General features: G+C 48.7%; 1 protein-coding gene across 3 annotated transcripts in view; it reads right to left on the bottom strand.

The window, feature by feature from the left end:
• Positions 1-25,571, bottom strand: part of SEPTIN9 (septin 9) — a 241,120-nt gene that overhangs the window by 124,511 nt on the left and 91,038 nt on the right. Inside the window, exon 1 of one of the 3 annotated variants that reach the window (XM_090059007.1) lies at positions 9,751-10,116. The exons of the other annotated variants lie outside the window; for them this stretch is intronic. Coding sequence (XP_089915133.1) covers positions 9,751-9,805 — 55 coding nt within the window. The 5' untranslated portion in view covers positions 9,806-10,116. Of the gene's footprint in view, positions 1-9,750; positions 10,117-25,571 lie in introns of those variants that run through there. 3 annotated transcript variants of the gene reach the window in all.

Raw genomic sequence — 25,571 nt, 5'->3', positions numbered from 1 at the left:
AAAGGCTGCATAACTGCTGCGTCCATTCGAGTGACACAGTCTGTTTGAAGAGAAGAGGGGCTTTGCTCATCGCTCGGCCGGCGAGTGGCAGACTGAGCAGGACATTCTCTCCAGGTCCTTTGCCCTGAAATTTACATTCACTTGCCTTATTTCCTGGAGTCTGGTAATGCTCTTTCTGAATTTCCCCAAGAGGGTCATTACTAAGAACTGGGGCTACACTACAGAATCTGGTTTCCAAGCCCCAGCAACCCACCAATTGCAGAATAGTTTGGATGTGGGGTCTCCCGTCCAGGAGCTGACTCAGGGATGGGAGAAAAGGGCAGTTTCAGAGTCTTATTCAGAGTCTACTTGGGTTCAGAACAAGTGGCTAAAGGGGCCTCACAGGCACCCTGCTGCTGCAGGCTCCAAAGACCCTCTTCACCTCTAGCCTCTTTCTACTTGCACCACCCGAGCCTCTTCAGCTCTATCTGTAGCACTGGAGTAGGGACTGGAATAGCCTGTTCCTTATGTGCCTCACTCCAATGCCGTCTGCACTAACAAGGAGACGAGAGGAAGAAAACTGAAAGGACCGTGAAGATAGTACTCCCATCTCACTCTGGGCACAGTCCCTTCAGGTCAGGTTTCAGGCACACCAAAACCAGCACAGGTAGCAGCATTTGCACCAACCACTATAATTATCCTCACACCTTCCATCAGCAGGAGAGGCACTTAAGATGCATGCTTTATCACTTCCCTCCTGATCCCAGGGCCACTATGACAGAATAGGCCCCACTTACTCCCTTGCGTGGGGCACTGCAGAGATTGCTGATCAAGCAGAAAATTGCAGTTTGGAGCGCACCGGGGCCTGGCTCTAAGGGCAACGCTGAGAGGAGCGGGGTACTCGGGTCCAGCCTTGACAGATCTGTTCCGCCTAATTGCTGGTCTCTGGTCTGCCCAACCGGGAGAAACTTGTGCCAGCAGCAGTCTCATCAGGAAAGAGTCCACAGAGACCTGGTCTTAGGGTATATCTTCATTGCAAAAGTGACCCTTTTTGAGCCCCCGCTGTCATGAGCCAAGCCAGGGAGCACCTGTACCCATGAGCAATGCTCACAGTGGCTTGGTTCACAGCATGAAATGAGTGGACTAGCAGGGGAGGACTCAGGCCAACTCCAGCTGCTGCATCCCCACTGTCTCAGCAGCTGTGCCAGATTTAGGCTCAAACTACTTAAACTACAGGTTGGGGCCTCACAATATGAGGGGCCTCTAAATAAGAGAAAAAACCCTGACTCAATATCAAGTTGTATAATAATCAGTTGATAAGTAAGTAAAGGAGATAAAGGAGATATGAGAAAAATGACTCTCTAAATATGAACATTTTCATTCTAATATAACAAAAAATATACATACATTGGATTATTTTTATTGTATGGGGCCTCTTAAGCTGGACATAGCTTAGGGCCTCAACATGTCGTAATCCGGTGCTGCTCAGCAGCACTCGAGCTGCAACCTCAGGACAAGCCAGCTCCGTCAGGCATAAAGCAACACTTCACACAAGCCAGGGTATGTGGCATCGGGCTGGCACAGCACTTAAAGTAACACCTCAAACTAAGAGGCATTTAGAGACAGAAAAAGCAGGTGGGGGAATGGGCTCCATCTATTCCAAAGGCAAAGGTCACACTGGTAGCTAGAAGAAGGGTGAGCTGGAGCTTGGTTCAAACAAGAGCCGAGAAACCCCAGAATTCGCAGTGCTCTGTGCTGGAACATCCCTCCACACACACGTGCATCAGCCCGGCAGTCACAGGTGGGAATCCAGCCAAGTCGGGTACTGGTAGCACCGTGGCCCCGGCAGCACAGATTTCTGCTGGACAGTGTGTAACCAGGGTCCTGCACTTTAACATGGGCCTCCAGGGTTTGCTGCTATCAGTACACAAGTTAAGTAGATTAAAACTAGCTCAGAGATGCCTGAACATACCAGACCTTCACCTCCTGGCTGCACTATACCTCAGTCCTGAAGACTGAGCTTTGCCCGGTGACTTCGGAAACATTATCGTGGTGTGAAAGCCTAAGTCACAGATGCCAAGTGATAATATTTCCATTAATTTAGCAGCAGCTTTTCAGAGCAAGTCAGGGGTAACAATAAACCTCTTCAGTGCCCAAGGCCTCTTTCTTCTCCTCCATCAGGGTCCCACGCATGTGAAGGAAGGCAGAAAGGAGAACACTCTGCCATGCTGGTGAAAGACAGCAACAGAGCAATCAGACAAGTCTACAGGCGTGGGCCAAAGCAGGGCAGAGGGATGACTGAAGTAACACCCAGCAGGATGCAGGAATCTTACAGGAAAGGCAGCAGGCACAAAGTATGATTGTAAGCACGTCTGGATGGGGAGGAGGAAAGAGTGACAGGGCAGCCACCGAGTCATCAGACACGTACAGTCTTTGGTCCCTCTGCCGAGAAAGCCAGAATCATCCCCAATGCTGGACATGTGGACCCGCTCCCCCCAGGAAATACTCTCCAACTCATCACCTCCATTTACACATGCCAAACAACCTTAAGAAAAAAGACTGGATTCAAGTGGAGTGCAGAGGGGAAAGGATCCAGAAGCCTCCATCTTTATCCTCAGATCCATGTCTCTCTAATGACTAAAAAAGTGCTACCTGTGAGAAGGAAGAGGAAGAGCACTGACAGTGGTTTTGTCTGGCCAGCTGTAAGCACACTGCCCAGTCATTTAAATATTAGAGCTAGTAATGTAAATATTTGGAGTGGTTCCGGGGTCTGAAGCTTCCCTCATTGTCTTTGAATTTCCAGCATGTCCCAGGCCAGGGTTTGGTTCCTGTTGCTGCTGCCCGGGGTCTATTCCTCTTCGAAATGGGCTATTTAGCCTGTAGGAAGGTAGAGAGGAAACCAGGGTGAACAGGGAAAACAGGGAACCATGAGACAGGCAAACTGGGACATGACCTCGGCGTCAAGTCCCATGACCAGAGGCAGTTCTGCGGTCACTTGCTGGGCTGAAAGTTGCTCCAAGATGCTACCCATCTGAACAGGTGGGAGCCAAAAGCTGGCAACTCTAGTGAGTGGAGGGGGAGATCAGCTCCAGGAGGCACGGTTCTAGGCTGGGCTCTGGATGGCTCAGAACGTGGCAACCAGGGCACTCACAGGCACCCTGCTGCTGCAGGCACCAAAGACCCTCTTCACTTCTAGCCTCTGTCTATTTGCACAGCCCACACCTCTTCAGATCACTTGTACAGCCCTTGGCCTTGCCAGCATCTGACCACCTGCCATCTCTTAGCACAATGCTGTACTTGCCATTGCTATCCTCCCGCACAGCTACCAGGGCTTCCCCTCCTATGCAACACGGGGAAGCTCCCACCCAGGCCTGCCCTGGTGCCAGGGAACACTCGTACTTTGCCCTGCACTTGCTGCTGGCCCCCAGGGGCAAGAGGGGGGACCTAAGCAGTTAGGACTAGAGACCCCTGGATGATCCTGTATCCAAAGTAGGGCAAGGTCAGGGGCTATTCCCAGAGTCTAGCTCCCACAGGCACAGAAAGAAATTCTCTTCTCGCTTTCCCTCACCTTCACAGTTTACTGATGCTCCATGAATTACCTATATGCTGGGAAAAGATCCAGCCTGCTCACAGGTCTCATGGCTTCTATAGCTGTCTGTGCTACTCTGTCAGGAATGAGCATTGCTAGAAGCTGAGATCAGAGACCCAGGCTTAAGCTAAAATTGGGCAAACCAATCTGGCGAGAGACAGAAAAGCCATAAACAGTTCCCCCGCTCAGAGGAGGCTCCGCTCTGGCCCTGCGAGGTTTTGATAGCCGCCGTCCAGGCCTTCACAGGCACCTGGGAGCTGGAAGCAGCACTGCTGAAATACCATGAGCCAAACTTTTGCTTTGTGTTTCTGGCCAAGACAGGGCAGAAAATGCAGAGAAAGAGCTTTCTTGTAAGAAAGTTTTAGTTCATTACTTCAACCCCAGGTTACGTAACTTCTTTGAACGTACACCCCAACTTTTGGATGCTTCTTCAGATACAACCTGTGACCCTTCAGAGAAGTGTTCAGCATTAAGCTGACCTATATCCAAATGTTCTCTACATCTGAGGTAAACTTAAACCAGTTCCCCTAACACTCCTGCATGTTACAATTAATATGATCACCATCAGGCTGCACCTCAGAACAACAAGAGAAGCACCCTTCCCCTCTCCCATCTGGTGCAATTCGCCCCCAAAAATATATATATGGATAAGAAAAATAGGGAATAAAAGTCAAAAAGCAAATCTGCTTTTGTTGACCACAGAAACCCAACTTGGCTGTATTTATGCTGCTGCTGCTCACTCAATGAGCCACCTCCCCTCCAGCCAGCTGGCTGCTTCCCCGTGCAAAATGTTTGCTGTTTTGACAAGAAGTTTCCATGTCCACCATCTTTCTGTCTTGGAGTCAGAAGGCTGTTAAGGAGGCAGAGGCAACACTCAGCAGTCCCTGAAAATCTTTCATTTGAGGATTATATTAAAGCCAGTAGCTCATCTCTGAGCATCCTGCTTCCCCTGTCAGCTGGGGAGGGGAAATGCTAGCATTAGGCATCTGTGAATGACGCCCCGAGTACAAAGGAACTTGTTCCAATCCTATTTCTCAGGGTACAGTACGAAATCAAAAGATCAGGGGCTGGCTATACCCAAGAGCCTCAGCCTCTGCCCTAGCATTTGAGCTGCCCCAAGATGCAGCTGAAAGATTTCTTACCATCTCCTTCACTGTAAACTTGCCCAGGAACCAAGATAATGGAAACCCTATTTGGGGAGCCCCAGTGATCCACATCCACCATGATCCCAGATGAATCAAAGCCCAACCCACAAGCCTACTGCTCACGGCACGCAGGTGATCAGGGAGAAGCCCACACATTTTGACCAAACCAGACTTGGGCCCAAACAAAGTAATGTTATGAAAACCTTGGACACATCCTCTCCCTCTCTAGCTTTGCACCACGCTGATTGGAAGTCGTGTTGCCCCCAGAGCACTGTAAATATCCCTCTGGCATGTCGCTCTCTAATATTAGCCTCGTGGCTGATTCTCAGCATCTGCAGCATGCCATCAACAGCTGCTTGCCTCGTGCAACATGCAAGAGGAATGCCTGCGCCAAGTGGCAGAGGGACACATGGCCGGGGTATGCATCTGCAGGGATTCCAGGCATTTGCTGAAGTGGATTTTAAGGAAGTGGGGAGGGGCTGAAGAAACCCACTTGAGTCAGATTCCTGGAAACCCCTGGGATCTATTTCCAACTTGGATCCCTTGCGACAAAAAGCCACCTCTTATTCTCATTTACCCCCAAAACCACAGCAGAATCCGTTCTCATGGATGGCCCCTGATCAGTCAGTTTGTGACAGGAACGTCAAGAGTGATATCATGTCACAAAGGAAGGTGCCCTGGAGGGGGGTGCATGTGTGTGTGTGGGGGGGGGGGTGCTGAAATAGAACCAAAAGTTCAGAATGAAGATCTCTCGTCACAGCCTGCAAACTGCTGTCTCATACAACACCCAAGTCTAGCCAGCTGTACTGCACTGGATTGTAAAAGCCCTTACTTTTGTGAATAATTGATTCAGATGTTCCTTGCTTTCTTTTACAACAAAAGGAATCCTGCTCTATACAGCAGCACAATGTGTAAGCAGCTACTGTCCTATGTTGGTAGCTAGGAGCTACCCTACTTTGACCTGCAATCCCCTCAGTATTCACAAGCTCTGCAGGACTGGGCAAAGCACACCTAGGAAGAGGCAGCAATGAGGGACTCAGGTAGAGCACTTCCCTTTGAATCAGTGCTGGCCCAATGCCCCGGCATCACGCTGCTGGGCACGGTGCCGCTGGAGGTGCAGTTTCTCAATGAACGGCAAAGCCAAGCAGCCACCACGGGTGGTGACTGCAGCTTGTACTGTAGTTTCTGTCAGAGCAGAGCTGCTAGCGGTAGCGTCCTGCCCAGGGTCTGACTCGGGTAATTGCATTCTACTTCTCTGGATTACCCTGCAATTTCAAGCCGTTATGAGAACATTTCTCACTTAGAGTCATTTAGCACTTATGCTCACCAGAAAATATTATGTTTCAACATGATTACAAGGCAGGAATGCTAACCAGAATTGAAGGTGAGTAGAGACAAGGACAAGATGCCTGCAGTATCATGTCTGCTCCCTCAACTTCAAGAATGTCTAATGAAGAGGAGTCGGTGTACTGTTTAACAACTGCTGTGTGCAGCCCTGCAGCTGACTGCATTTCAGTCATGGGTATCTTTTCTAAAGGCCATTATTTATGAGGCTTAATTTGACAATGTTTGCATGGAGCTGTAAGATCCTCAGAAGAGCGGCATTACGTATACCCAGCCTATTAATATTCTATCCCTCGTCCCCCTGAACAATTCACCCCAAGTAACTGAAGATGTAACTGTTAATACTACTAATTATATCCCCCTTCAGTGGGCCCCCTTCTTCCAGACAATGCAGCCAGCAGTTTGAAATAGTAAAGATAAGCAGTGTTCCCAAAGGTATGGGACCACGACAAGTTCAAGACCCCCTCCCTACCCGATGCCTTCAAAGCACTTGTGGCTCCTGAACTTAGGACGTGAATGTCCTAATTATGTTTCAGCGTTTCAAGCTGCAGTAATAAATCTGTGATAAGCTACAGCGCAGATAGAAAATATAGTATGTTTGAGGCAAAAATAATTTGTGACCCATTAAAAAATATATAATCAGCCTGTCCAACTGTGTTATACTATGACCAAAAGCAGACTGATTAGGGCAAGTGTGGGTTTATACTTGCAAAGAAAAGTAGTCAAGCTGGTCACAGTCATCCTGTGTAGCTTAACCAGAAGAGTCTCCTTTCTGAGCTGCATACACATCTTTATTTCACATATTACGCAAAGCTGAGCTAGCTGCAGTTCAGACCCCAGTGCATTGCAGAATTGGCCAGACCTTGGGGGGTTTATTTTGTGGTACCTCTGGGCAGGCCGAGACCTTGATGACGTTGGCTGACAGAAGCAAGGCTGGAGAGTACAGGCACAATGTGTGGTTCAGCCAGCAACAAGAGGATCTCTTCAGAAGACCTGCCAAAGCCTTGAACTCCCAAGTTTATTTACAATGCTTGTGCATAAATCTTGTCAAGTGGGAGACCAAATAATGGGTAGGGGAGTTTGGGGGGAGGGGTAGAAATCTGTCAGTGTTTATTCAAGAAGACTGAATTCTTGCCAGTCACATTAAAAGGGATTAAAACCTTCTTTACTCTACCTGTTAGCCCAGTGCATGCTTGTAGATGAATGCACTGCTGCACAGCGCAGAAGAGATTATTAACCCCCTCCACCAGCAGCGCTGCACTGAGAACAACCCAGCACCGTGTTTCTCCCTAGGTCCATTGCGAGGAACTGGTGCTCCTCCGGTGCCTGCATTCCCCTGGCTTGGACCCTGGCGCTCACTGAACTGGAGCACAGCAACATGCGCTCTTTGCCGCAGGAGACCCCCTTTATAGGATGCTCACACTGCTCAGCAGCAGTATGGCCATCGCAGTGCTGGCCCACTACATGTGGCAAAGCTCCCATGTCTTAATTGGTGGCTTGCAGCATTATCCCAACATCCCAGCCCAGGACCTGCGACTGTACCTCCTGTGACTTAACTGGTTTGAAGTGAAAACCTCAGCCCTGAGCCAACAAGGAACTCAGGAGGCCGGGGAAGGAGGCGGCAGAGTATATGATTATTGGAAGACCGACTGCGCTGCCACTTGCAGAAAGATTTCAGCTCCTAGACGATCTTTAAACAACGACTTCAGGGTGTTATCTAATGGCCAAGTCTTCCCCCTTGGCCTTGAGCCATGTCAAGCGGGGATGCCTACCTAGAAGAGACAAATGCTACACTCACTACTCCATGGGGTATGGAGAATAATTGGTGCTGGCACTACTACGGTCTCTTCTTGGCATCCTGCCATGGACGTGCAAGAGGTAATTAAGCTGTGAAACAGTAGCCTGGACCCCTGGTCCAAGGCTATGCCAGAACTTTTGGCCACAGACACATCCACAGCTTTTTCTTGGTTTCTCTCTGCATGCAGCCAGAAGCTGCCATCAAGAAAACATTCACTCTGGGGATCAAAATTTTCTCTCATTGTTGGGCAGCTTCTTGGCATGGAGGAGCATACACAGTCTTGAACAAACAGCCCTTAGGCTCACAGCAGGGCCTTCATCATCCTCGGTTGTTCTCCAAGTGGTGAATTACTTTACTCTTCAGAGATTTAAATGCAGTTGGGGGGGGAGGCAAGGAGGAGGCTTGTAATTACACCAGAATCTGAACACGGCAGCAGGGAACTGTAGTACAAGTCCCTGAAGGACAATGAATGCATGCAGTGAAGTCAAGAGTGGAAAGTAAACCCAGCATTTGGGGAACTTTTCTCACTCCAAGTCTCCACTAGCATGGCACAGAGTTTGTAACAGGACTCAATTTCCCTCCACCTCTCACACAAACCCTGCAGTAAATGCTGCAGTAAGACCTAGGCAGGCAAGGTTCCTTGGATTAGACCACCTAAATAGTTGGAAAAATTGTTCTTTACAAGTTTTTGGGCACAAACACCCTTCTCTGGGCACAGCAAGAGTCTGCTGGTGTTTGTGTGGGTGGAAGACTTATGCCTCCTTACCCCACAGGGCTCACTGAAATGAAGGCGTGCCCCATGCTTGCGAGGGAGAGAAAGGATCTTAAGATGAAGGTGTGAAACTGGGACTCAGGAGACCAGGGTCCAGCTCCCAGCTCTGCTACACACATTCTGTATCAGCCAGAGCAAGACATTTCATGCCTCAGTCTCCTCGAGTATAAAACCGGGATAATGATGCTGCTGTACCTCACCGCACCGCAGGGGTCACAGGGCTCAGTTGATTAGGAGTGGATGATGCATTCAGATACTACAACTATGGAAGCCAAAGAAGTAGCTAGGCAGGGAGCCCCAAGACCATCATTTGTCATGCTGGCTCCCCAGGACTTTGCTGTTTCTTGGTTTTCTACAGACCACTGTGAGAAGGTGGATCATGCCAGTTTACGAGCAGCCTTCATGCTCCCCATAGGATTCGCTTTCCAGGACTCATGCCAGCACTGAGAAATAGAGCTCCCCTGAGCCTAAAGCCACTGGTCGCGCCTGTGTTCTCAAAGCCCAGTTCAGACGAGGCCCCTCATCCTGTTTTGCCCATCACTGGCCCACTCACCTATCCGACAGGAGCACGCGCTTGGCTGGGATATTTATTTCTGCTCTCCCAAAGACTGAGCAGACTGGGCGCGCGCCCAGAGCACACAGTCAGAAGGCAGTCGTCCAAAGCCTCCCACGTGCCTGAAGGGTCCTCCAGGAGAGATCCTCCTCTGCAGGACGCTCCGCAGGGGAGCGGCCAGCCACAAAGCAGTCGCACGGTACCAAGCAGCTGAAACTGCACCAGTCTCAACCAGGCACTTCCTACAGCGGCTCTGGCTAGAGACCTTCCAGCGCTGGCTCTTGAGCCCCTCGCGGCTAGAGGAGCAGGGCAGCGCAGGACGCGCCTGGGAAGGCCCAAGCTGGGATGCGCCAGGCGCAGCGTGCTCGGCCTCACCCGCATTAGGGGGCCCGGCCCAAGGGTGCCGGCGGGCAGGGAACAGGAGGGCGCAGCTAGGAGCGGGGTAGCGGCGGCATAACAACCCCACGGACTGCAAAGCACGCCCCAGAAATCCCGGGGGGTGCAAGCGGGCCGCCGGCCAGGCCCAGGCACCTCACTTCTTCCAGCCCCCCGCTGCCAGGCCGCCCCTACCTTCGAAGTCGGAGATGATGCCCTCCAAGTGCGCGTTCACCGCCGGGTCCGACATCGCCGCGGCCCGTCCCGTCCCGTCCCGTCCCGCGCCGGCCGGGCGGGCGGGGAAGGGGAAGGGGAAGGGGCGGGACAGCCGCCGCCGCCGCCGCGCTCCGGAGCCCCGCGCCCCTGCCTGCTCCCTCGTCCCGCCGGCGGGGCCGGGCTGGGCGGACGGAGGCGGAGCGGAGCAGCCGGCCCGGTCCCGCCTCGCAGGGCAGGGCAGGGCAGGGCAGCCGGCGGCGCTCCGGCTCGCGGGGAAAGGCTCCCGCGCCCGCACGGCCACCAGCCCGGGACCGAGCCGCCGCCGCCGCCGCGCCGCGCCGCTCCGCGGGGCCGGGCGCCGAGCCGGCCGGCTGCTGCCTCCTCCCGGCCGCCGGCGGCCCCGCAGCCGGCCGCGCCCCGCGGGGCTCTGGCGCGGAGCCCCCGGCCCGGGGTGCCGGCCCGCAGCCGGCTGGTTTGAGACGACTCGGGCTGCGGCTGCAGGGGATACACGAGCAGAGCGAGGCAGTTGGGCTGAACTCGGGGGGAAACCTCCTCGGGGGGGCTAAGACCCAGCTAGACAAAGCCTTGGGTGGGCTGATCTGTTTGGGGAAGGCCCTGCTTAGAGCAGGGGCCTGGACTAGATGACCCGAGGTCCCTCCCAGCCCTCATTTTCTATGGATTTCAGGCAGGGCAGATTTGTACCGCATGGTCTAAATCAGAGGTGCATAAGCTTCCCTAAGCAACTAGGAAAAGCATCAGGTGCTAGGAAAGGAGTGCGTCATAGCATCTGCGGATGTAAGCGGCTGCTTACTTAAGCTTATGCGTCTCTGATTGAGTTAGTCTACAAAGTACAAATCTACCCCACCTTCTACAAGAGCTGCAGTCACTGCAGCAACTGCAGTGCATGCATATTGTCCACCGTCTCGCCTCGTCTTGGACCGTGCATCCCACCCCATCTAGACGCTGTCTCTCCTTTCCTGCTTTCCCCCCCTCTCATTGCGACAGGTTTCAGCAGTGTGTTACTGCAGAGAAGGTAATTTTTCAGCACCGGTGGCAGGGACTGGCCCTCTGTCTTTTCTTCTCCCAACTCCTTCATTTCCCTCATCACTTCATCTGCATTCTTCCCTCCCACTTAATTTGTTAACAGACACTATCCAGAAAAATCAAACTGGCCTCATTTATCTTCTGTAGCTGGGCCATGGAGGAAGCAAGGTACAAGGACCAGCTCACATGTAGAAGTCATGCCTACAACAGGGACACGTCAGCATTGTTTTTTATTGTTTTATATTTACCCTGCAAAAGCCTCAGAGCTGTGGGCTAGCATGTGGGAACCAGGAAGAGAAACCAATTGGTCTACTGCCCAAGCTCAGGGAAATTCAAGAAGACAAAGTACAAATGAAAAGCAAAAGGGAGCTGATTTTTACCCTGTTTTAATAGTCTCATGTTTTAGTCCACAACAATATATTTTATTCATCATTTTTTTTAAAAAGAACATGCTGAATAGCGCACCTGTAAGACAGGAATAGGGTATTTTAAGGTAGGCATAATTTGGGTCTGTCAGTCAGACTTTGCAGTCCTCCTTGCACAGGAGTAATGCTAGAGTTTCTCATATTCTGAGTTCTCTATGCTGTTCTCAGCTATAAGGATTAGCAAAACGCTGGTAAACCACAAACAGTTCAGAGGGGGTTGCACTCTTTCTCCTTGAAATCACCAGTTAAAAATAGGTGACAATTGTGTCACTGCTATTGTCATTGACACAAGATATGATTCAAAAGGACATTTAATTAGGCCAGGTAGCCATACCATAAGACAGTGTGAGCTCACATGGATTTACAGTGCTTTTCTTCCAATGCTAATTTTACCTCCTTCATACATGGCCCTCACCATTTCCATGCTTGTGCCTATGGTCTCTAGGAAGTGGTAGCTATTGTTACATTGTACAGGGTCACATGTTGGCTGATCCATACCAGTGGCCTTGGCATTGGCTTTAAAAGGAAGCTTTTGTTTCCCTCTTGTAGGATGTTGGAGTGCAAGGGTCACATCCGCAATCCATTTCAAGTGCACAAAAAAACCCAAACCGGCCCTTCAGTGCGAGATGTACCTCTGGCTATTATAAAAAAAAGTTGCCTTGTTAACTCGGATGGAGGATTCCCTCAATATTAGGACCTGCATGATGTAGATTAGATGTATATATGTACCGGGAAGGGTCGCAAGTTCCCTTTGAAATGGCACCATAAGGATAGGGAATGAGTTTAAAAGGGAAAAAAATAAGGAAACAAAGAAGAGATAGTAAAAGGGGGGAGAAAAACAAGTGATGGCCCCAATTTTAGGTGCAGCCAATTACAACCTGTAACATAAAATGGCTTCATCTCCCTCTAGATCCAATGAGACCACTAAGTGCCTCATAGGATTAGGCCCACAGTTTGGAGTCCAAGGTGCCCTCTGAAGTGCATCACCAAGACAGCTGTTCCACTGTGATAGGAGTCCTGCATTTTTGTGCTGGGTTGCGGGGAGCAAGGAGGGACCCACTGGAAATAAGCCTGCAAGTCCAATACATTTCTAATGCCAACCAACAACCATCACAATGACAGCAACCTATGGAACAGCACCAGTCACGAGGAAATAGCTGTCAAGGCAGAAATAGGCTATGCAGGGATTCAACAAAATACAGATCATGGAAGTGGAGTGATCAGCAGGCTTCTTTCCACCCTGTTTATTTGGTAAAGTGACACCTATTGTCAAGGAGATGGACTGTGGAAATGTGTGCGCCACGACCTGGGCCAGAGGAGAAACACAAGGAAGAGGGATTAGTATAGTGACACTGCAACTTGCTGCTTTCCAAAAGGCTTTGCATCTTATGCCCTTACAGAGTTACTTTTCATATATGGCTGTTAAATGCCATCTGTTCTATTAATAGCATGCAGAGCGGTACGCAGAACTGAGCTAGAATACAGAAAGGCCAGCGCCGCTTGCAGCATGCTCCGATGCACCGAATACAGAAGTATGTTTTGGGAAGCAATGCTTCTGTGGGTTCAGTTTGAGCCAGGACGAAAGCAACCAAACCTAAGGCTGTCCTTGGCCCTAAGAAATCACTATGAGATATACCTTGATAACTTGGTTATCACGTGGGATGACAATTGAGCACAATGGAAGAAGCCTGAAGAACAAAGACAAGAGTTTCACTTAAGATTGTGTTGCTTGTGCTAGAAATCCAGACCAGTGGATCCCCTCTCTTTCTCCATGACTCTGTCTTCCTATTCTCCAGTCTCTCCCTACACTCCTTGCATTTTTTTTTCTGTTCTCTTCCAGATTTCCGAGGGTTAGTGGCAAGTTTGAATTTGGGACAAACTATCTTGACCTCTCTACAATTGTGTATTTGATTTGCTTCCAACATGGAAGATGTTGGAAATATAACTAGTCAGGATCTAACATTTGCTGCTAATAAAAAGAGAAGCCATTGACAAGTCCCCAGGCACAGATGGTAATCCCCAAGAGCTGTGAAGTAATTTAAAAATAAAGCACCTTGGGCACTGCCAAAATAGGCGATTTCTCATTCAAATCAGCAACCTAGATTGCACAGCTAGTTATGTAAAAGACTAGAGGGATTTGAAACATTACAGACCAGCAAAAGGACTGGATATTTATGCCCATGCATAACAAGAACATCCAGTGTTAGAACAGTAAATGTTGTAAAACTAACAAGGGAAGTAAATGCTCACACCTCACGGCATAATCCAGACTCCAGCTATTGGGAGATAGGAGCAAGCTTTCCACGGGGACACTTAATCTGTCTCCCCTGTAACGTTTCTTGCATTTGAAGCATAACATTGTGGCCAATGTCAGAGGCAGGTCACTGGACTAAACAGACTGCTAGTCTCATTCAATATAGTACTGCATAGACTCAAGGATTTTAGGGCCAAAACAGACTGTTAAATCATCTAATCTGTGTCCTGTATCACGATGTCAAGGGAGGGTGAAGCCAGCACTTCCCTTGGGAGTTTGTTCAGTACTTAATCACTAGAGAAAAACAGAGCCTTATTTTTCATGTGCATTAGTCTGACTTCAGCTTCCAGGCCGTAGTTCTTTTTGTGCCTTTCTCTGCTAGGTTAAAGGACTCTTTAATAGTTAGTGTTTTTTCCCCATGAAGGTACTTAGATTAGACACTAATCAAGCCACCTCTCACATTTTGATAAGCTAATCAGGTTGAGCTTTTTGCATCTCCCCCTCTCAGGCATTTTCTCCAGCCATCAAGTCAGTTTTTTGGCTCTTTTGTACCCACTCAAAGTTTTTCTGCCCCCTTTCTTCAAAGTTGGTACCCTAGAACTGTACACCTCATTCCACTTTTAATCTCATCAGTGCCAAGTACGCAAGTGAAATGACCTTATTCCAGTTCACTACCCTCCTGCTTATATATCCATGGGCTCCATGAGCCCCTTTTAGCTTCAGGAGTGCACTGTGAGCTCACATTGAATGTCTTGCCTGTGCCTTAAGCCCATTCCAGGGTCACTGACTTCCAGGGGACACTCCCCTTTGGTGTAGGTCTAGTCTCCACTTCCTTACCCTTGGATATATCATTTTCCATTTGGCTGTATTATAAAGCATTTTATTTCAGTGGGTCCAGCTTGACAAAAGATCTTCATTCCTCTGCCTGACTGCCCTGTCCTCCTCATCATTCCCCACTCCACCGGTCATCCATAAATTTCCTTTGTGAGTTTTGGTATCTACAGGCAGCCTGCAAGACACAGGATCACTAAGTTAAAGCTAAAATGAATCCACTTTATCTAGGACAAGAAAACAGTTCTTATCATTGTTCTCTACAGTAATTCATATTTTTCCCATGCTGTCTCTACTGTTTGTCTGGTATTGGATATCTCCTGGCCATCTTCAAATGCTTTCTCCAGACCTGCTTATTTTCTCTCTAGACTATGACTTGAGCCCTTTTCCTTATAAAGCAATCACTTACATCCAGGCAACTAAGCCAGTCTTTTCTCTAACTCCCCCCCGCCTCCCAACCTTGGCTTTTAGGCTGCTCTCCATCACTTCCAAGCTGCAATTACAAATGTTACTCATGAGTTGTCTTAAATCCTAGTATGTTTTCCATGGTCAATCAAACTTCCTGATGCATTGGAAACATTCAGTTTTGCAATTTGATTGTACTGATCAGGACAACTATGTTAAAACTGGGATTAAAAAAAAAACCTCAGTTGCAATATAATCAGTCAACTGGCCAGCCACCCTTCCTTCACAGCAAGCATCCTCCTTTTTCATATGTTCCCAGATGACTCTGAACTGGACCTCAACCTGCCTCCTACCTCTCCCATCAGTTGCTTGAATCTTTTTCACCACAGAGTCTGGGATTTCTCAGATCACAAAGCAATCCTCCTCAAAAGCAGCTGGTACTGGTCACTGCCATTGGCAAGATACCAAGCTTGATGAACCACTGCCATTATCTGGTCTGAAAGCTCCTATGTTCTAGATCTGGCAGTTGCACAAAAAGGGAAGGAAGATGCGAGGACATCCACATGGGGGGGAAAAAAACCTAGCCAGACAGCTGCACTGTAAAACTGAGGGCAAGACCTGGTTTCTCTCTAGCTGGGATCTTGCAGGCACCAGCAGGAGTGGAGATTGTCTTTCAAGGTGGGCTTAGCCAGGGTAGAGGTTCTCTGTCCCCTGACATTTTGGAAAACACTGTGTGTGACTTCAGGTTGCAGAGGAGATTGCTTTTTCAATTTGTATTTTTCTACCATGAGCAGGTTTTCTTTTCTAGCACCTTGCAGTCCCCCTTATCTGTCTCATGATCTGGTGCACTGTTCAACATCAGGCTCAGTTGCAGTATATGGCATGAGTCACTGTGGCTAAATAAGTCTGATGTTATCAAGCAAAAGCACAGCAGGTAATTAATCTGCATCTTTCTTCTTTTTCTTCCCTTTTCTTAAACAGCAAATGGAACCCTTCAATGATACCAACCTCTTTGCAAAGTACTTTTTAGATTCACTGATGAAAAGGGGTAGGCATTATTAATGACCTGCTGTTCCCATTAGGAATTCAAATGCCTCCCCTGTTGTGCTGACTGTTCCAGGATGAAACAGCCCTCTCAGACCTCAGTGGTGTGTCCAGGGTCCCTTCCTGTATGAATGAAACCCCAAGCTCTGGTTGCCTGCAAGCAGAAGCAGAGCCAAAGAACTCTTCAAAGTACCCCATTGCAACTGAATAAAATCCATGCTAACTAGTCCACTGGGATAGGGTGGGATGGAGAGGAGGGAGAGACCAACAGCAGGGGTGGAAGAGTAAGAGGTAACACTCTTTCCACCCTCCTTCACCTCCATTCCCATTTCAAAATGAATGGAGGCATCCAGCATCAGTGGCTGAACTGTCAGGCCTCTCGCTGCTTTGCAAGAGGCTGTAACTGAGGAACTGAACAATTTGTCAGCTCTGCAGCAGAAACAGCCACCTCCTTGTGTACTGCAGAGGCTCCTCATACCCTGGAGAGAGTTAGCACCAGCTTCCCTTTCCACAGGGCACCCAGTACCCCAAGCACTCCTGGAGCCAGGAGCGACTTCTCCCAATGCTCTTGCATCGCAGGGAGCAGGAGTCTGCACAAGCAGGGACAAAGCAGAACACCACAATACCCACTGGAGCTGGGATTTTATATTTAAATCATCACAGTAGCCAGGGTGACTTCATCCCTCCTTAGCCACATTCTCCCTACCTGGAGGAGAGCACCAGGTTGCTTCCCTAATACCTACAGTGTGCTGAATGCAAATACACACGCTATCGGAGGAAGGAAAGGTCGGAAACTTCCTAAGGAAGGCAAGGGTGATGTCACTAAGTAGGGCTGGGCTTCCTTTCAAGCTGGGCTTTAAACGCCACCATAATTAGGTTTTTTTTTACCTACGGGGACTTTTTACTATCTTTAATCTTCCCTGAGCCTGAGGAAGGGTGCATGTGCCCGAAAGCTTTCAGAAAAAGATAATTTTTTTATGATTTCTTCATTGGTCTAATAAAAGGCATCATCTCTGAACTAAGGGTTCTAGAGTGCTGCATTTCTTTTTGCACCATAATTAGTGACATGTGAATAAAACAAGCTTTTGCCCTTGCAAACACGTGCTTCCTGCATCTTGAGTTGCAAAAGCTTCTGTTCTTAACACCCCTGCAAAGAAATGCTATCATTTCCCTTTTCCAGAAACTGAGGCACAGAGAGCACTTGTGACTGAGATTTTTGAAAGCACACTGCGAACAAAGTCCGTCCTCCTTGTTGTAGGGGGGAGTGGGGTGGCAGGGTGTGGACTTCAAAATCTGACTTGAGTTTTCTTGAAATGCTTACCCCATGTGGCTTGTGCAAGATCATATGGGGAGTGATTGGGAGAGCTTGGAAACAAAATAAGGGACCTGACTTCTAGCACCTCAACTTCATTTTTCCTGCTGTAGAGACTGGTCCTTAATAAAAACAATCCAGCCCTATTGGCTTACCAGGAAATCCCATGAAAATAGGCTCTCTCACAAGACTTCAGGGCTTTCCTGCTTCTAAATGGGTAGGAAATATAGCAAATGCAACTTTATTTGTTGTGATATTTCAGTACTTCCCAACCCAGCTGAATCAGGAAATGCAGACGTGCCTACAAAAATGAAAAGGAACAAAAGTGAAAAAGTTAAAGATCCACTCACATTCAACTCTTCCTCAGGACTGAAGCTGAGGCTGGTTCGGATCCCCTCTGAATTGTTTGCTTAGAAAACACAAAATATCAGGGAGAGGAAAGCTCATTCTGTAGCGGCCTTGGGGCACAGAAGGGGTGAGCTTAGAACAATTTTTCAAGCACAGAATAATTAAAAACACAGAGGTACGTGGGAAATATGATGACATGCAACATGGATTTACCAATGTTAGGTCATAACACACTAACCCAATTTCTTTTTCTGACAGGATAACTTATTTTCCAGACAAAGGAAACGCAGTAGCTCTTATCTCTCTCTAATTATTAGTGCAAACAAAGAAGAGGAGAGAAGAGTAGTTTAAAGGTGACTTAGGAAGTAGCTAAAGAGCAATAGAAGGGGAAGAATCAAGGGGAAGATTACTAATGGGGTTCCTCATGGATCAGTCCTGAGAGCAATCTTGTTTAATATTTTCTTTAATGGCACAAAAAGTAGGAGTGTGCTGCTGATATTTGGTAATAGCACAGAGCTAGGAGGCTGTTTCAATATCAAGGAAGATCAGGATGTTATACAACAGGCACTGGATGACCTGGAGCTGGGAGGCAGTTCAACAATAAGAAAGCAAGGTCATGCATTCTGAGACTTTTGTTGTAAGTTGGGAGCTCAAAAGTTGGAAATAATTGAGGAGGAGGAGCTAAGATCAGTCAATCAGGATGACTGAGTTGCCAATATGATGCATCCATGCAAAAAGAAATTTGGGGCTGGATTAGTCAAAGAATGTGCAACAGAAATAAAGAGGCATTAATACCTCTTATATGAGGTGGTGATGAGGCCTCACCTGAGATACTGTGTACAATTCTAACCATCCGTGATCAAGGAAAATGGACTCAAACTGGAAGAAGTGCAGAAATGGGCTCTTCTGAAGGTGAGGGAATGAAGAGCCTCCTGAACAAAGGAGGCTAAAAGAGGCTGGTTTGTTTAGCCTAGCAAAATTAAGGCTGAGAACGGATATGACTTTCTTTAAACATAGCACAGGGCTAAATACCTGGGAGGGGGAAGAGCTGTTTAAGCTAAGAACGTATAACGGCACAAGTACAAATGGTTTCCCAACTAGAAAGCTCCTGTCAGTTATGGGGTTCTGGAATAGACTTCCAGGCCAAGTAGCAAGGGCAAAACTAACTGTTTTGAGGATGATTCTCAAGAAGCATATGAGAGAGATTATAGGAGGTTATTGTCCGACATAACAGGGGGCGTCTGTGACCTAGAAGCTCACCTTCAATGCCTTGCTTAAATGCAGGGCATTCCAGCCCTGCCCATGAATTAGCAGGTCTAGCTACTTTGTGGGATTGTCTTGGTCCTCTGTAGGACCTGTGTTTGGTCTAGGGCTGATGCTAATATTAAGCTGCTTCTTAAACTCTGCTCAGAACAAGATCTTAACTTCCTCTCACCTAAAGTACAGGATTTGCTCTGGAGGTGACAAAGGCTAACTTCACCCTCGGCAAAGTCAACCTCTCCACCAGGGATGCATTTGATCTAAAACAGAACACGGAAGTCGATTAGCACATGGCTACAGTGAGAATCGGCGCTGTAAAAAATCAATAGTTGTTTTCCTATCCGTGTTTACCAGATCAACATTGCTAAGTTAATTTGAGAATTAAGCTGGGTCTCTTCTGTTCCACCTGCCCATGCACCCACGTCAGATCTTTTCAACAGCCTGACAAAGTCGAATCCTCATTGTGTCACTCAAACTAACTCCAGCAACTTCAGCCTACTCAGGATGAGAATCCGGCCTTAACTCTGTTGGCTTCAGCAGAGTCTCTGGATACACACTGATGCTGGTAAGGCCCGGCTCTGGAATTCAAACCCAGGTTCTGATCTTGTTGCCCACAGACAAAAGACTTTCTACAAGCTCTACCCAGATCGGGACTACAGGATCAGGCCCTGACTGACAGTTTTCCATAGCAAGAGCTCTCTCTCCTCTGTTGTGCTGTCTCTGCAGTGGTTGTGTGTGCCAGAAACCTGTGAAGATGCAACACAGGTGAGACAGGGAACACATGTGCTCTGGACTGGGGGGCCAATTTGTAAGTCACTGCAGGGGTAGATAGCAGGGAGTGGTGGGAGCAGCTCCCCGAGCCTGGGTTAGCAGCAGGCAGCCTCCACGCAGGCCCTCAGCCGCTGCTGTCCTCAGCTGCACTGCTGCCTGTGGCAGGAACACCCCTGCCCTCCCTCAAGCTGTGCTCCCAGCAGTACTCAAATCCTTATTGACCTGAATGAGCCATTTGCCCATTTATACAGAGTGACCCATGTGCACTTAATGAGCTTGCTATTGACCATGCTGACCTCATGCTGCAAACTTATGAGTCACTCATCGCATCAGTGTCAGAGCCCAGCTTGAAGCATTTCACATGAAGCTGTCAATTCCGGCTATTGTGTGCGCGGAGAAGCTGGAAAGCAAAACACTGCTAAAAACCTGAGCTGAGGGACACACTGTTCTCAGCAGCTTGGTCCAAACACCCTGGGGGGGAAGGGGCGGGCAGCAGACAGACATGCATGCATAAGTCCTAATATTCAGCTAGTATTCAGGGAAAAGGAAGACTATACAAGTTGCAGGCCACAAAAGGTGGATTTTGAGGTTACAACTTGTGTGTGATGGAGAGGTTGTCATTCATTAGTATTGATTAAGCAGCTGGAGGTCCTTGAATGGAAGGTAATTCATATGTGCAAAGTAGTTATAGCTGCCCAACTACAACTTCAGTCTGAAACTCTGTTTCTTCTGGTTTCCTTTTGGGTCACAGCTCGTTATGAAAGTTCAGTTTAAGCTGCAGCTTTATTGGATGTCGACTGTCATTACCAAGGTCAAGCATGCACTACCAGAAGGGGAATTAGCTGACAGTCCTGCCTACTTCCCATGCTCCATACTACTGCAGCAGCCATACATTTAATAACAGGTCAAAATCCAGGCACAAAACCTTCTGTTGCACAATGACAAAGGCAGTTCATTAAATGAGGATGGCAGATTCAGAACTTGTGTTTGTCCCTTAATGAGTTTAACACACATGGCACAGTGCGCTTCTGTTTGCAAAGCCTTCGTGTGAGGCTGTAGGATGCATCTGACTCCAGCAGCAGTTGCTGTACCTGTATCTCAGGCGAGAGGTGAAGCCCTCACACTGTGTGCATGTGAGGACAGCTTAGGGTGGGCTACTTGAGTTACTGAAAAGTTTGCAGCGGTCCTCAGTTGGGGAGAGCTTGGGAAATGAACTAAGCTGGGCTTTGCTACCAGATGTTTCTCACTCTCATTTGTATATAGCCTCCAGTGGAGACTGGCAGCCCCCTCCCTTCAAGAGAAGGAGGGGGGTGCAGGAGGAAGACGGATGGTCCATGCGGTAGTGCTGCTGAGATTACCATTGGCCACTCTGTTTTTATACTGCAACTCTGGCCTCCATCCTCTCTCCCATGCACACATCCCCCTTCTTCCCTTCCGAAGCCTCCTTCCCCCCTCCTCACCTCCCCCCACTTCTTCTCATGTTACACTATACTACCAGACAGCAGCGCAAGGCTCCAGGCCTCCCTCTTTCCATATACAGCAGGCAGCGCACAAATGGGATGAAGAATCAGTGAGTGTGGATACTGCCCCAGCAGCTCTGTCAGCTGTGTGCTCATGACCTTTTCAACCCACATCTTTCCAGTCATAAATACACCAGCTAGCTAATAGCTAGAGAGTTTCCTTATGGCTTCCTCCTGCTTTGCAGCAAAGCAATTTCCAGTGGTTCCTGCTACAAACACCAGTCTCTTTTTCGGCTTCTCCCCATCCTGCAGAGGCTCCAGAAATAGCTTCTGAGCACCCCATGCACCACCTGAGAAGACCCGAGGATCTTAAACACCAAGTGAGAGGTTGAGCAAAAGTCCAGAGTCAATGGGCATGTGACAGGTTTGGATAAGGCCTTGAGAAACAGATAGACAGGCTCTCCCAGGAACGTGTCTTATCCCCAGACATTTTCTTTTACAGCATCAAGAAGAATGGATAAGAAGGATGCCCGTAACAAGCCTCAGGTACACACCCACTCCACTTCCTCTGCACAACACAGACTCTACACATTCACAAAGACCTCTCCTATCATGTTGCACTGTTACTTTAATAAGAAACGAAAGGAAATAAGGGTGTGGAAAAGAGTGAGAAGGAAAGAAAAATAAATGAGCCTTTCCTCTCTTGTAAGCGCCCTCCTCCCAAAGACCTCAAGAGGCCACTGCAAACACTGATGAAGCAAACCTCCCCATACAGGGTCATGCCATTATCCCCATTATACCAATGGGAAAACCAAGGGTGGGGGGCTCTGTATTTGTACAACAACTAACACAGAGGACTCTGGTTCATGACTGAGGCCCTTAAGCACAACTACAATGCAAATAAATGAAGGCACAGCCACAGTGTAACCTGAAGGTGGGATCACAGCTCGTGTAGCCATGTGTGAGCTGGCTTCAAACCTTCACAGTGTAAGGTGGCTGTATGGTGCTTCATGCACACTAGTGACCCATCTATTTATTACCCAGGGGCATGGGGGTGCTTGTGCGGCCTGCCCTGAACTCTGTGTATGCTGGCTAGACAGGTGTCTGAGCTAAACAGGTGAGCTAGCTAATTTAAAGCTATCTTACTTGTATCTAGACAAGGTGACATCATATGCTTGAACTGCAGTGTAGACATACCAATGGGATTTACCCCAGATTGCACAGTATACCGGGGTAGAGCCAGATTCAAAATCCTCTCTCTAACTCCTGTATTTTATGTCTCCTTAGGGTTGGAAAACAACAGTAAACAGGGTAGCAGGGAAAAATCATTTGATATGGTGCTGTGCAGCACAGGCTGTGCCATGCCATATACACTTTCCCCACCTTGGAGGAGACTGAAGCTGTGAGAGCCAGTGCTGACCCCATGAGAGCTGCCGTGCCTGCCCCAGAATGAGCAGGGTCATTCATGCTCACTGGTTAACACCTACAAATGCCTTTCACGTGCCAGGCAAAGTGCACCAGCCGCAGCTGGGCCGGCTTCACTCACTGGAAATCCTTCAGTGAGCAAAGGATGCCAGGCAAGCAGTGAACTTTATTCTTCCTCCAACCCAGCGCTGAGGCGCTTGCCAGCCTGGTGTGCACCATGAGCTCAGTAATAAATGTTAAGATAGACACAACAGACACAGTTGTATCTCTCGACACAGGCCAGCCCCTTCAGCATCCAGTCAGTCAACGGCCAGCTCTCTGCTTCCTCACCTACCCCAAGCCCTGTGATGGAAAGTCAGTCTCACGAGGCCTTGTCAGCACACAACTTCCGCACCAACCCTAGACTATTTCCTTTATGCTGTAGGCTGAGTCATCCCTCCCTGGTAGGGACAATATCTGATATCAGTGTCAGCTTCCCTTTGGCATTCAGCCCGCTGTGAAAGCCATTCATGGCATGGCCTGCTGCTCGCTGTTTCCCCTAGCTCCAGCCCCACCACATGAGCAGCATGTCGATAAGTCTTCAGCCAAGAACCGGTACTCACTTGTACACGGGTGTGTACAAAAGAAGAACCATCCAAGGTGCTGGGGATGAAGAACGAACTGTGGACGGTCGGGCAAAAGGCTTCTTGTTTTGCCCACTGAGACAAAAATGCAGACTAGTTACTAGACGGAAAAAAGCCATTGAATGGTGCCAACGCTGACAAAAATGGCAATCAAGGGTCGAGAGGGAGGTCAAGTGTCTGGAGAAGGAAATAAACTGCCTGCCTGAGAAATCCTGTTTCCTGCAGCTAAGCATTGTGACCTGTGACCTCTGGCTCATCTCTGGGTGGTGGCCCTACTCCTATAAATGCCTGCCCAAGTGCGCGTATACCAGCCTGTGAGCCATTTCTCCCCTCCCCATGCAAACTGGTTACCCCAACCTTAATGTCACAACTGGGGGAAAGTCTGTTTGCTGAGGGAGGCAATGAAACAAGCAATGCGCCCACGTGCTAGGTGAGCCAAGTGGGAAATGGACTAGTGGACAATGCCACAGAGTGACCAACAGGATCCCCATGGCAGAGGGCCAGCTCTCCACAAAGATGCCCCATGCATACACTTGCAATTGTTTGTCTTTCCTTGCAACTCTCAGCTGCTAAGAGAGCACTTCTGTGCCCCTCCATAAGAGTTTCAGACTGTACAGTTCTCCTGAACAGTCATAATGATCTAAGCACAGCAATACACTCAAAGGGAAACAGAGGGAGATGGTCTTCATCCACACCTCTGTCTGAGGGACGTCCATGCCCTATTTCCATAATACTTCATAATCTAACCTTATTATACTCACAACATTTTTGTGGGGTAGGAAATATGATTACCCTCATTTTGTAGAGAAGGAGACGGAGGCACGGACAAGTGATCTGACCAAGACTACATGGGAAGTCCATGGTTGAGCGAGGGACTGAACCCTGATCTTCCGGAGCCTCAGTAGGACCGTGCCACTACACCATCCTAGAAGAGGACTCAGAAAGTCAATACCTACATGCATAGAGGTATGGAGCTGTGCCCCAGGCAATACTCCCCACAACATGAACATCCTTCTACCTAAAAGGGGATGGGCACCATTTATGTGGAAGGCATAACCAAGAAACCCACAGTAACCACAGCACATTATATTCATGTGCTGATTCCACCTCCCCATCCAGGGGCTCGCCATCCAGCAGTAAATCCAATCTGCACTTTAAATGGAGAGGGGCCAAACACTGTAGGTGCTCTAGGTGATGCTGTCCAACTCGGGCTCTGACTGCCAGCCCTAATGGAAAAATCAGGACTAGAGAGACCCAGGAGGAGTGAAGATGCTGACAGGAAGGCTGCCTGCATTCCTTCCCTATAAACAGGCTGTATCCAAATTCTTTTGGCTCACAGGGCCTTTGCTTCTTACTGGCTCATAAAGTGTAAGGCACACTTCAGGGGGTGTCTGCATTGCCATCTCAGTCTCTGGACATGCAAGAGAAACAGTCATTTTAAAAACAACTGCAAACAGTACAATGCGTGTGATCACTGGTGGGTTTCCTTAGAAGGCCCCTGCCACAGGCACCAGGATGCCACTCAATTCACACACATGCAGCCCCAGCCGCAATGCCACCATCCCTATCGGACAGGGCATTGTTCTTTCCTGACATCAAATTCTTCTTACTCGGTAGCTCCACCTGGTATTTCCTCAGTGCTCCCAGCCCCACAAACAGGAAGGGGCCAGGGAGAAAGCCAAACCCAAGTCTCTTGCAGGGGGACACAAAGCCTTTCTTTTGCTAATACTCATCCCATTGGTTCCAGCTTTTAGCTTTCCAAGGCCTTTCATTGGCACAAATAGCCTTCTCTGCTTTTGAGAGGAAGGCACTGGGAAACCAGACATCCACAAGCAAAAAAGATGCCTCAATGTCTGCTCTGAAAGGCACAGAGGGAAGAGATACCCACCAAACTGAAGGTCCTGAGCATTTCCCCTGCAGCAAACAAGGAAGGTGCCTGGAGTGTGTGGTAGGGAGCAAGGCCATAGCATCAGGAAGCAATGGGGGACAGGGCAGGCAGAGGAACAGTGATTCCAGCCCTGCCACAGGAAGCAACAAGAGGAGGAGAAAAATGCTAGAGTTGACATCCATGCAACAAGTTAGCCTGGCAGCCAACCCTCGGCAGTCAATCCAGAGGGATGGGCTGATGTTGTGGACTTGGGATCAGAAAAGATTTAGCATGTTCCTCTTTTTAAGAACCAGTTTAGCTTATCTCAGGGGTACATCTAGGGTAGGAGAGGAGTCAGGCTTGCCTAAGGCAGGCCACAAGTTTGAAAATAGCTTCTGGCACCTCATCAGCTCCACAATGTGCTGTTGTCAGCTGCTCTCTTCACCAGTGCTCTTTGGACAGCAAAAGGCTCCATCCAGCAGCCCATAGATGAAACCACTCATTTTGCAGTTGTTTAAAGCCTCAGTCCCACATGTCTTGCTGTGGGCTTCAGGGTCGTTAGCTTTGCTTTTGTTGTTACGAGCCAAACCGATTTCATAAGCAAGCAGAGCCGAGGCTGCCCTTCTCCGGTAGCAGCGTAGCACTGTGCCCTCTCTACATGCCTAATCCTGGAAGCGTAACACTGCCCCATTCACACCATCATGTACGAACTGCTGGAATCCTTGCCCTGA

Source organism: Crocodylus siamensis, chromosome 8 (genome assembly GCF_052110815.1).
Source record: "Crocodylus siamensis isolate JL-2025a chromosome 8, ASM5211081v1, whole genome shotgun sequence".
Classification (NCBI taxonomy): domain Eukaryota; kingdom Metazoa; phylum Chordata; order Crocodylia; family Crocodylidae; genus Crocodylus; species Crocodylus siamensis.
Note: the sequence above shows the minus strand (reverse complement) of the source record. Positions and strands in the feature narration are given on the sequence as shown.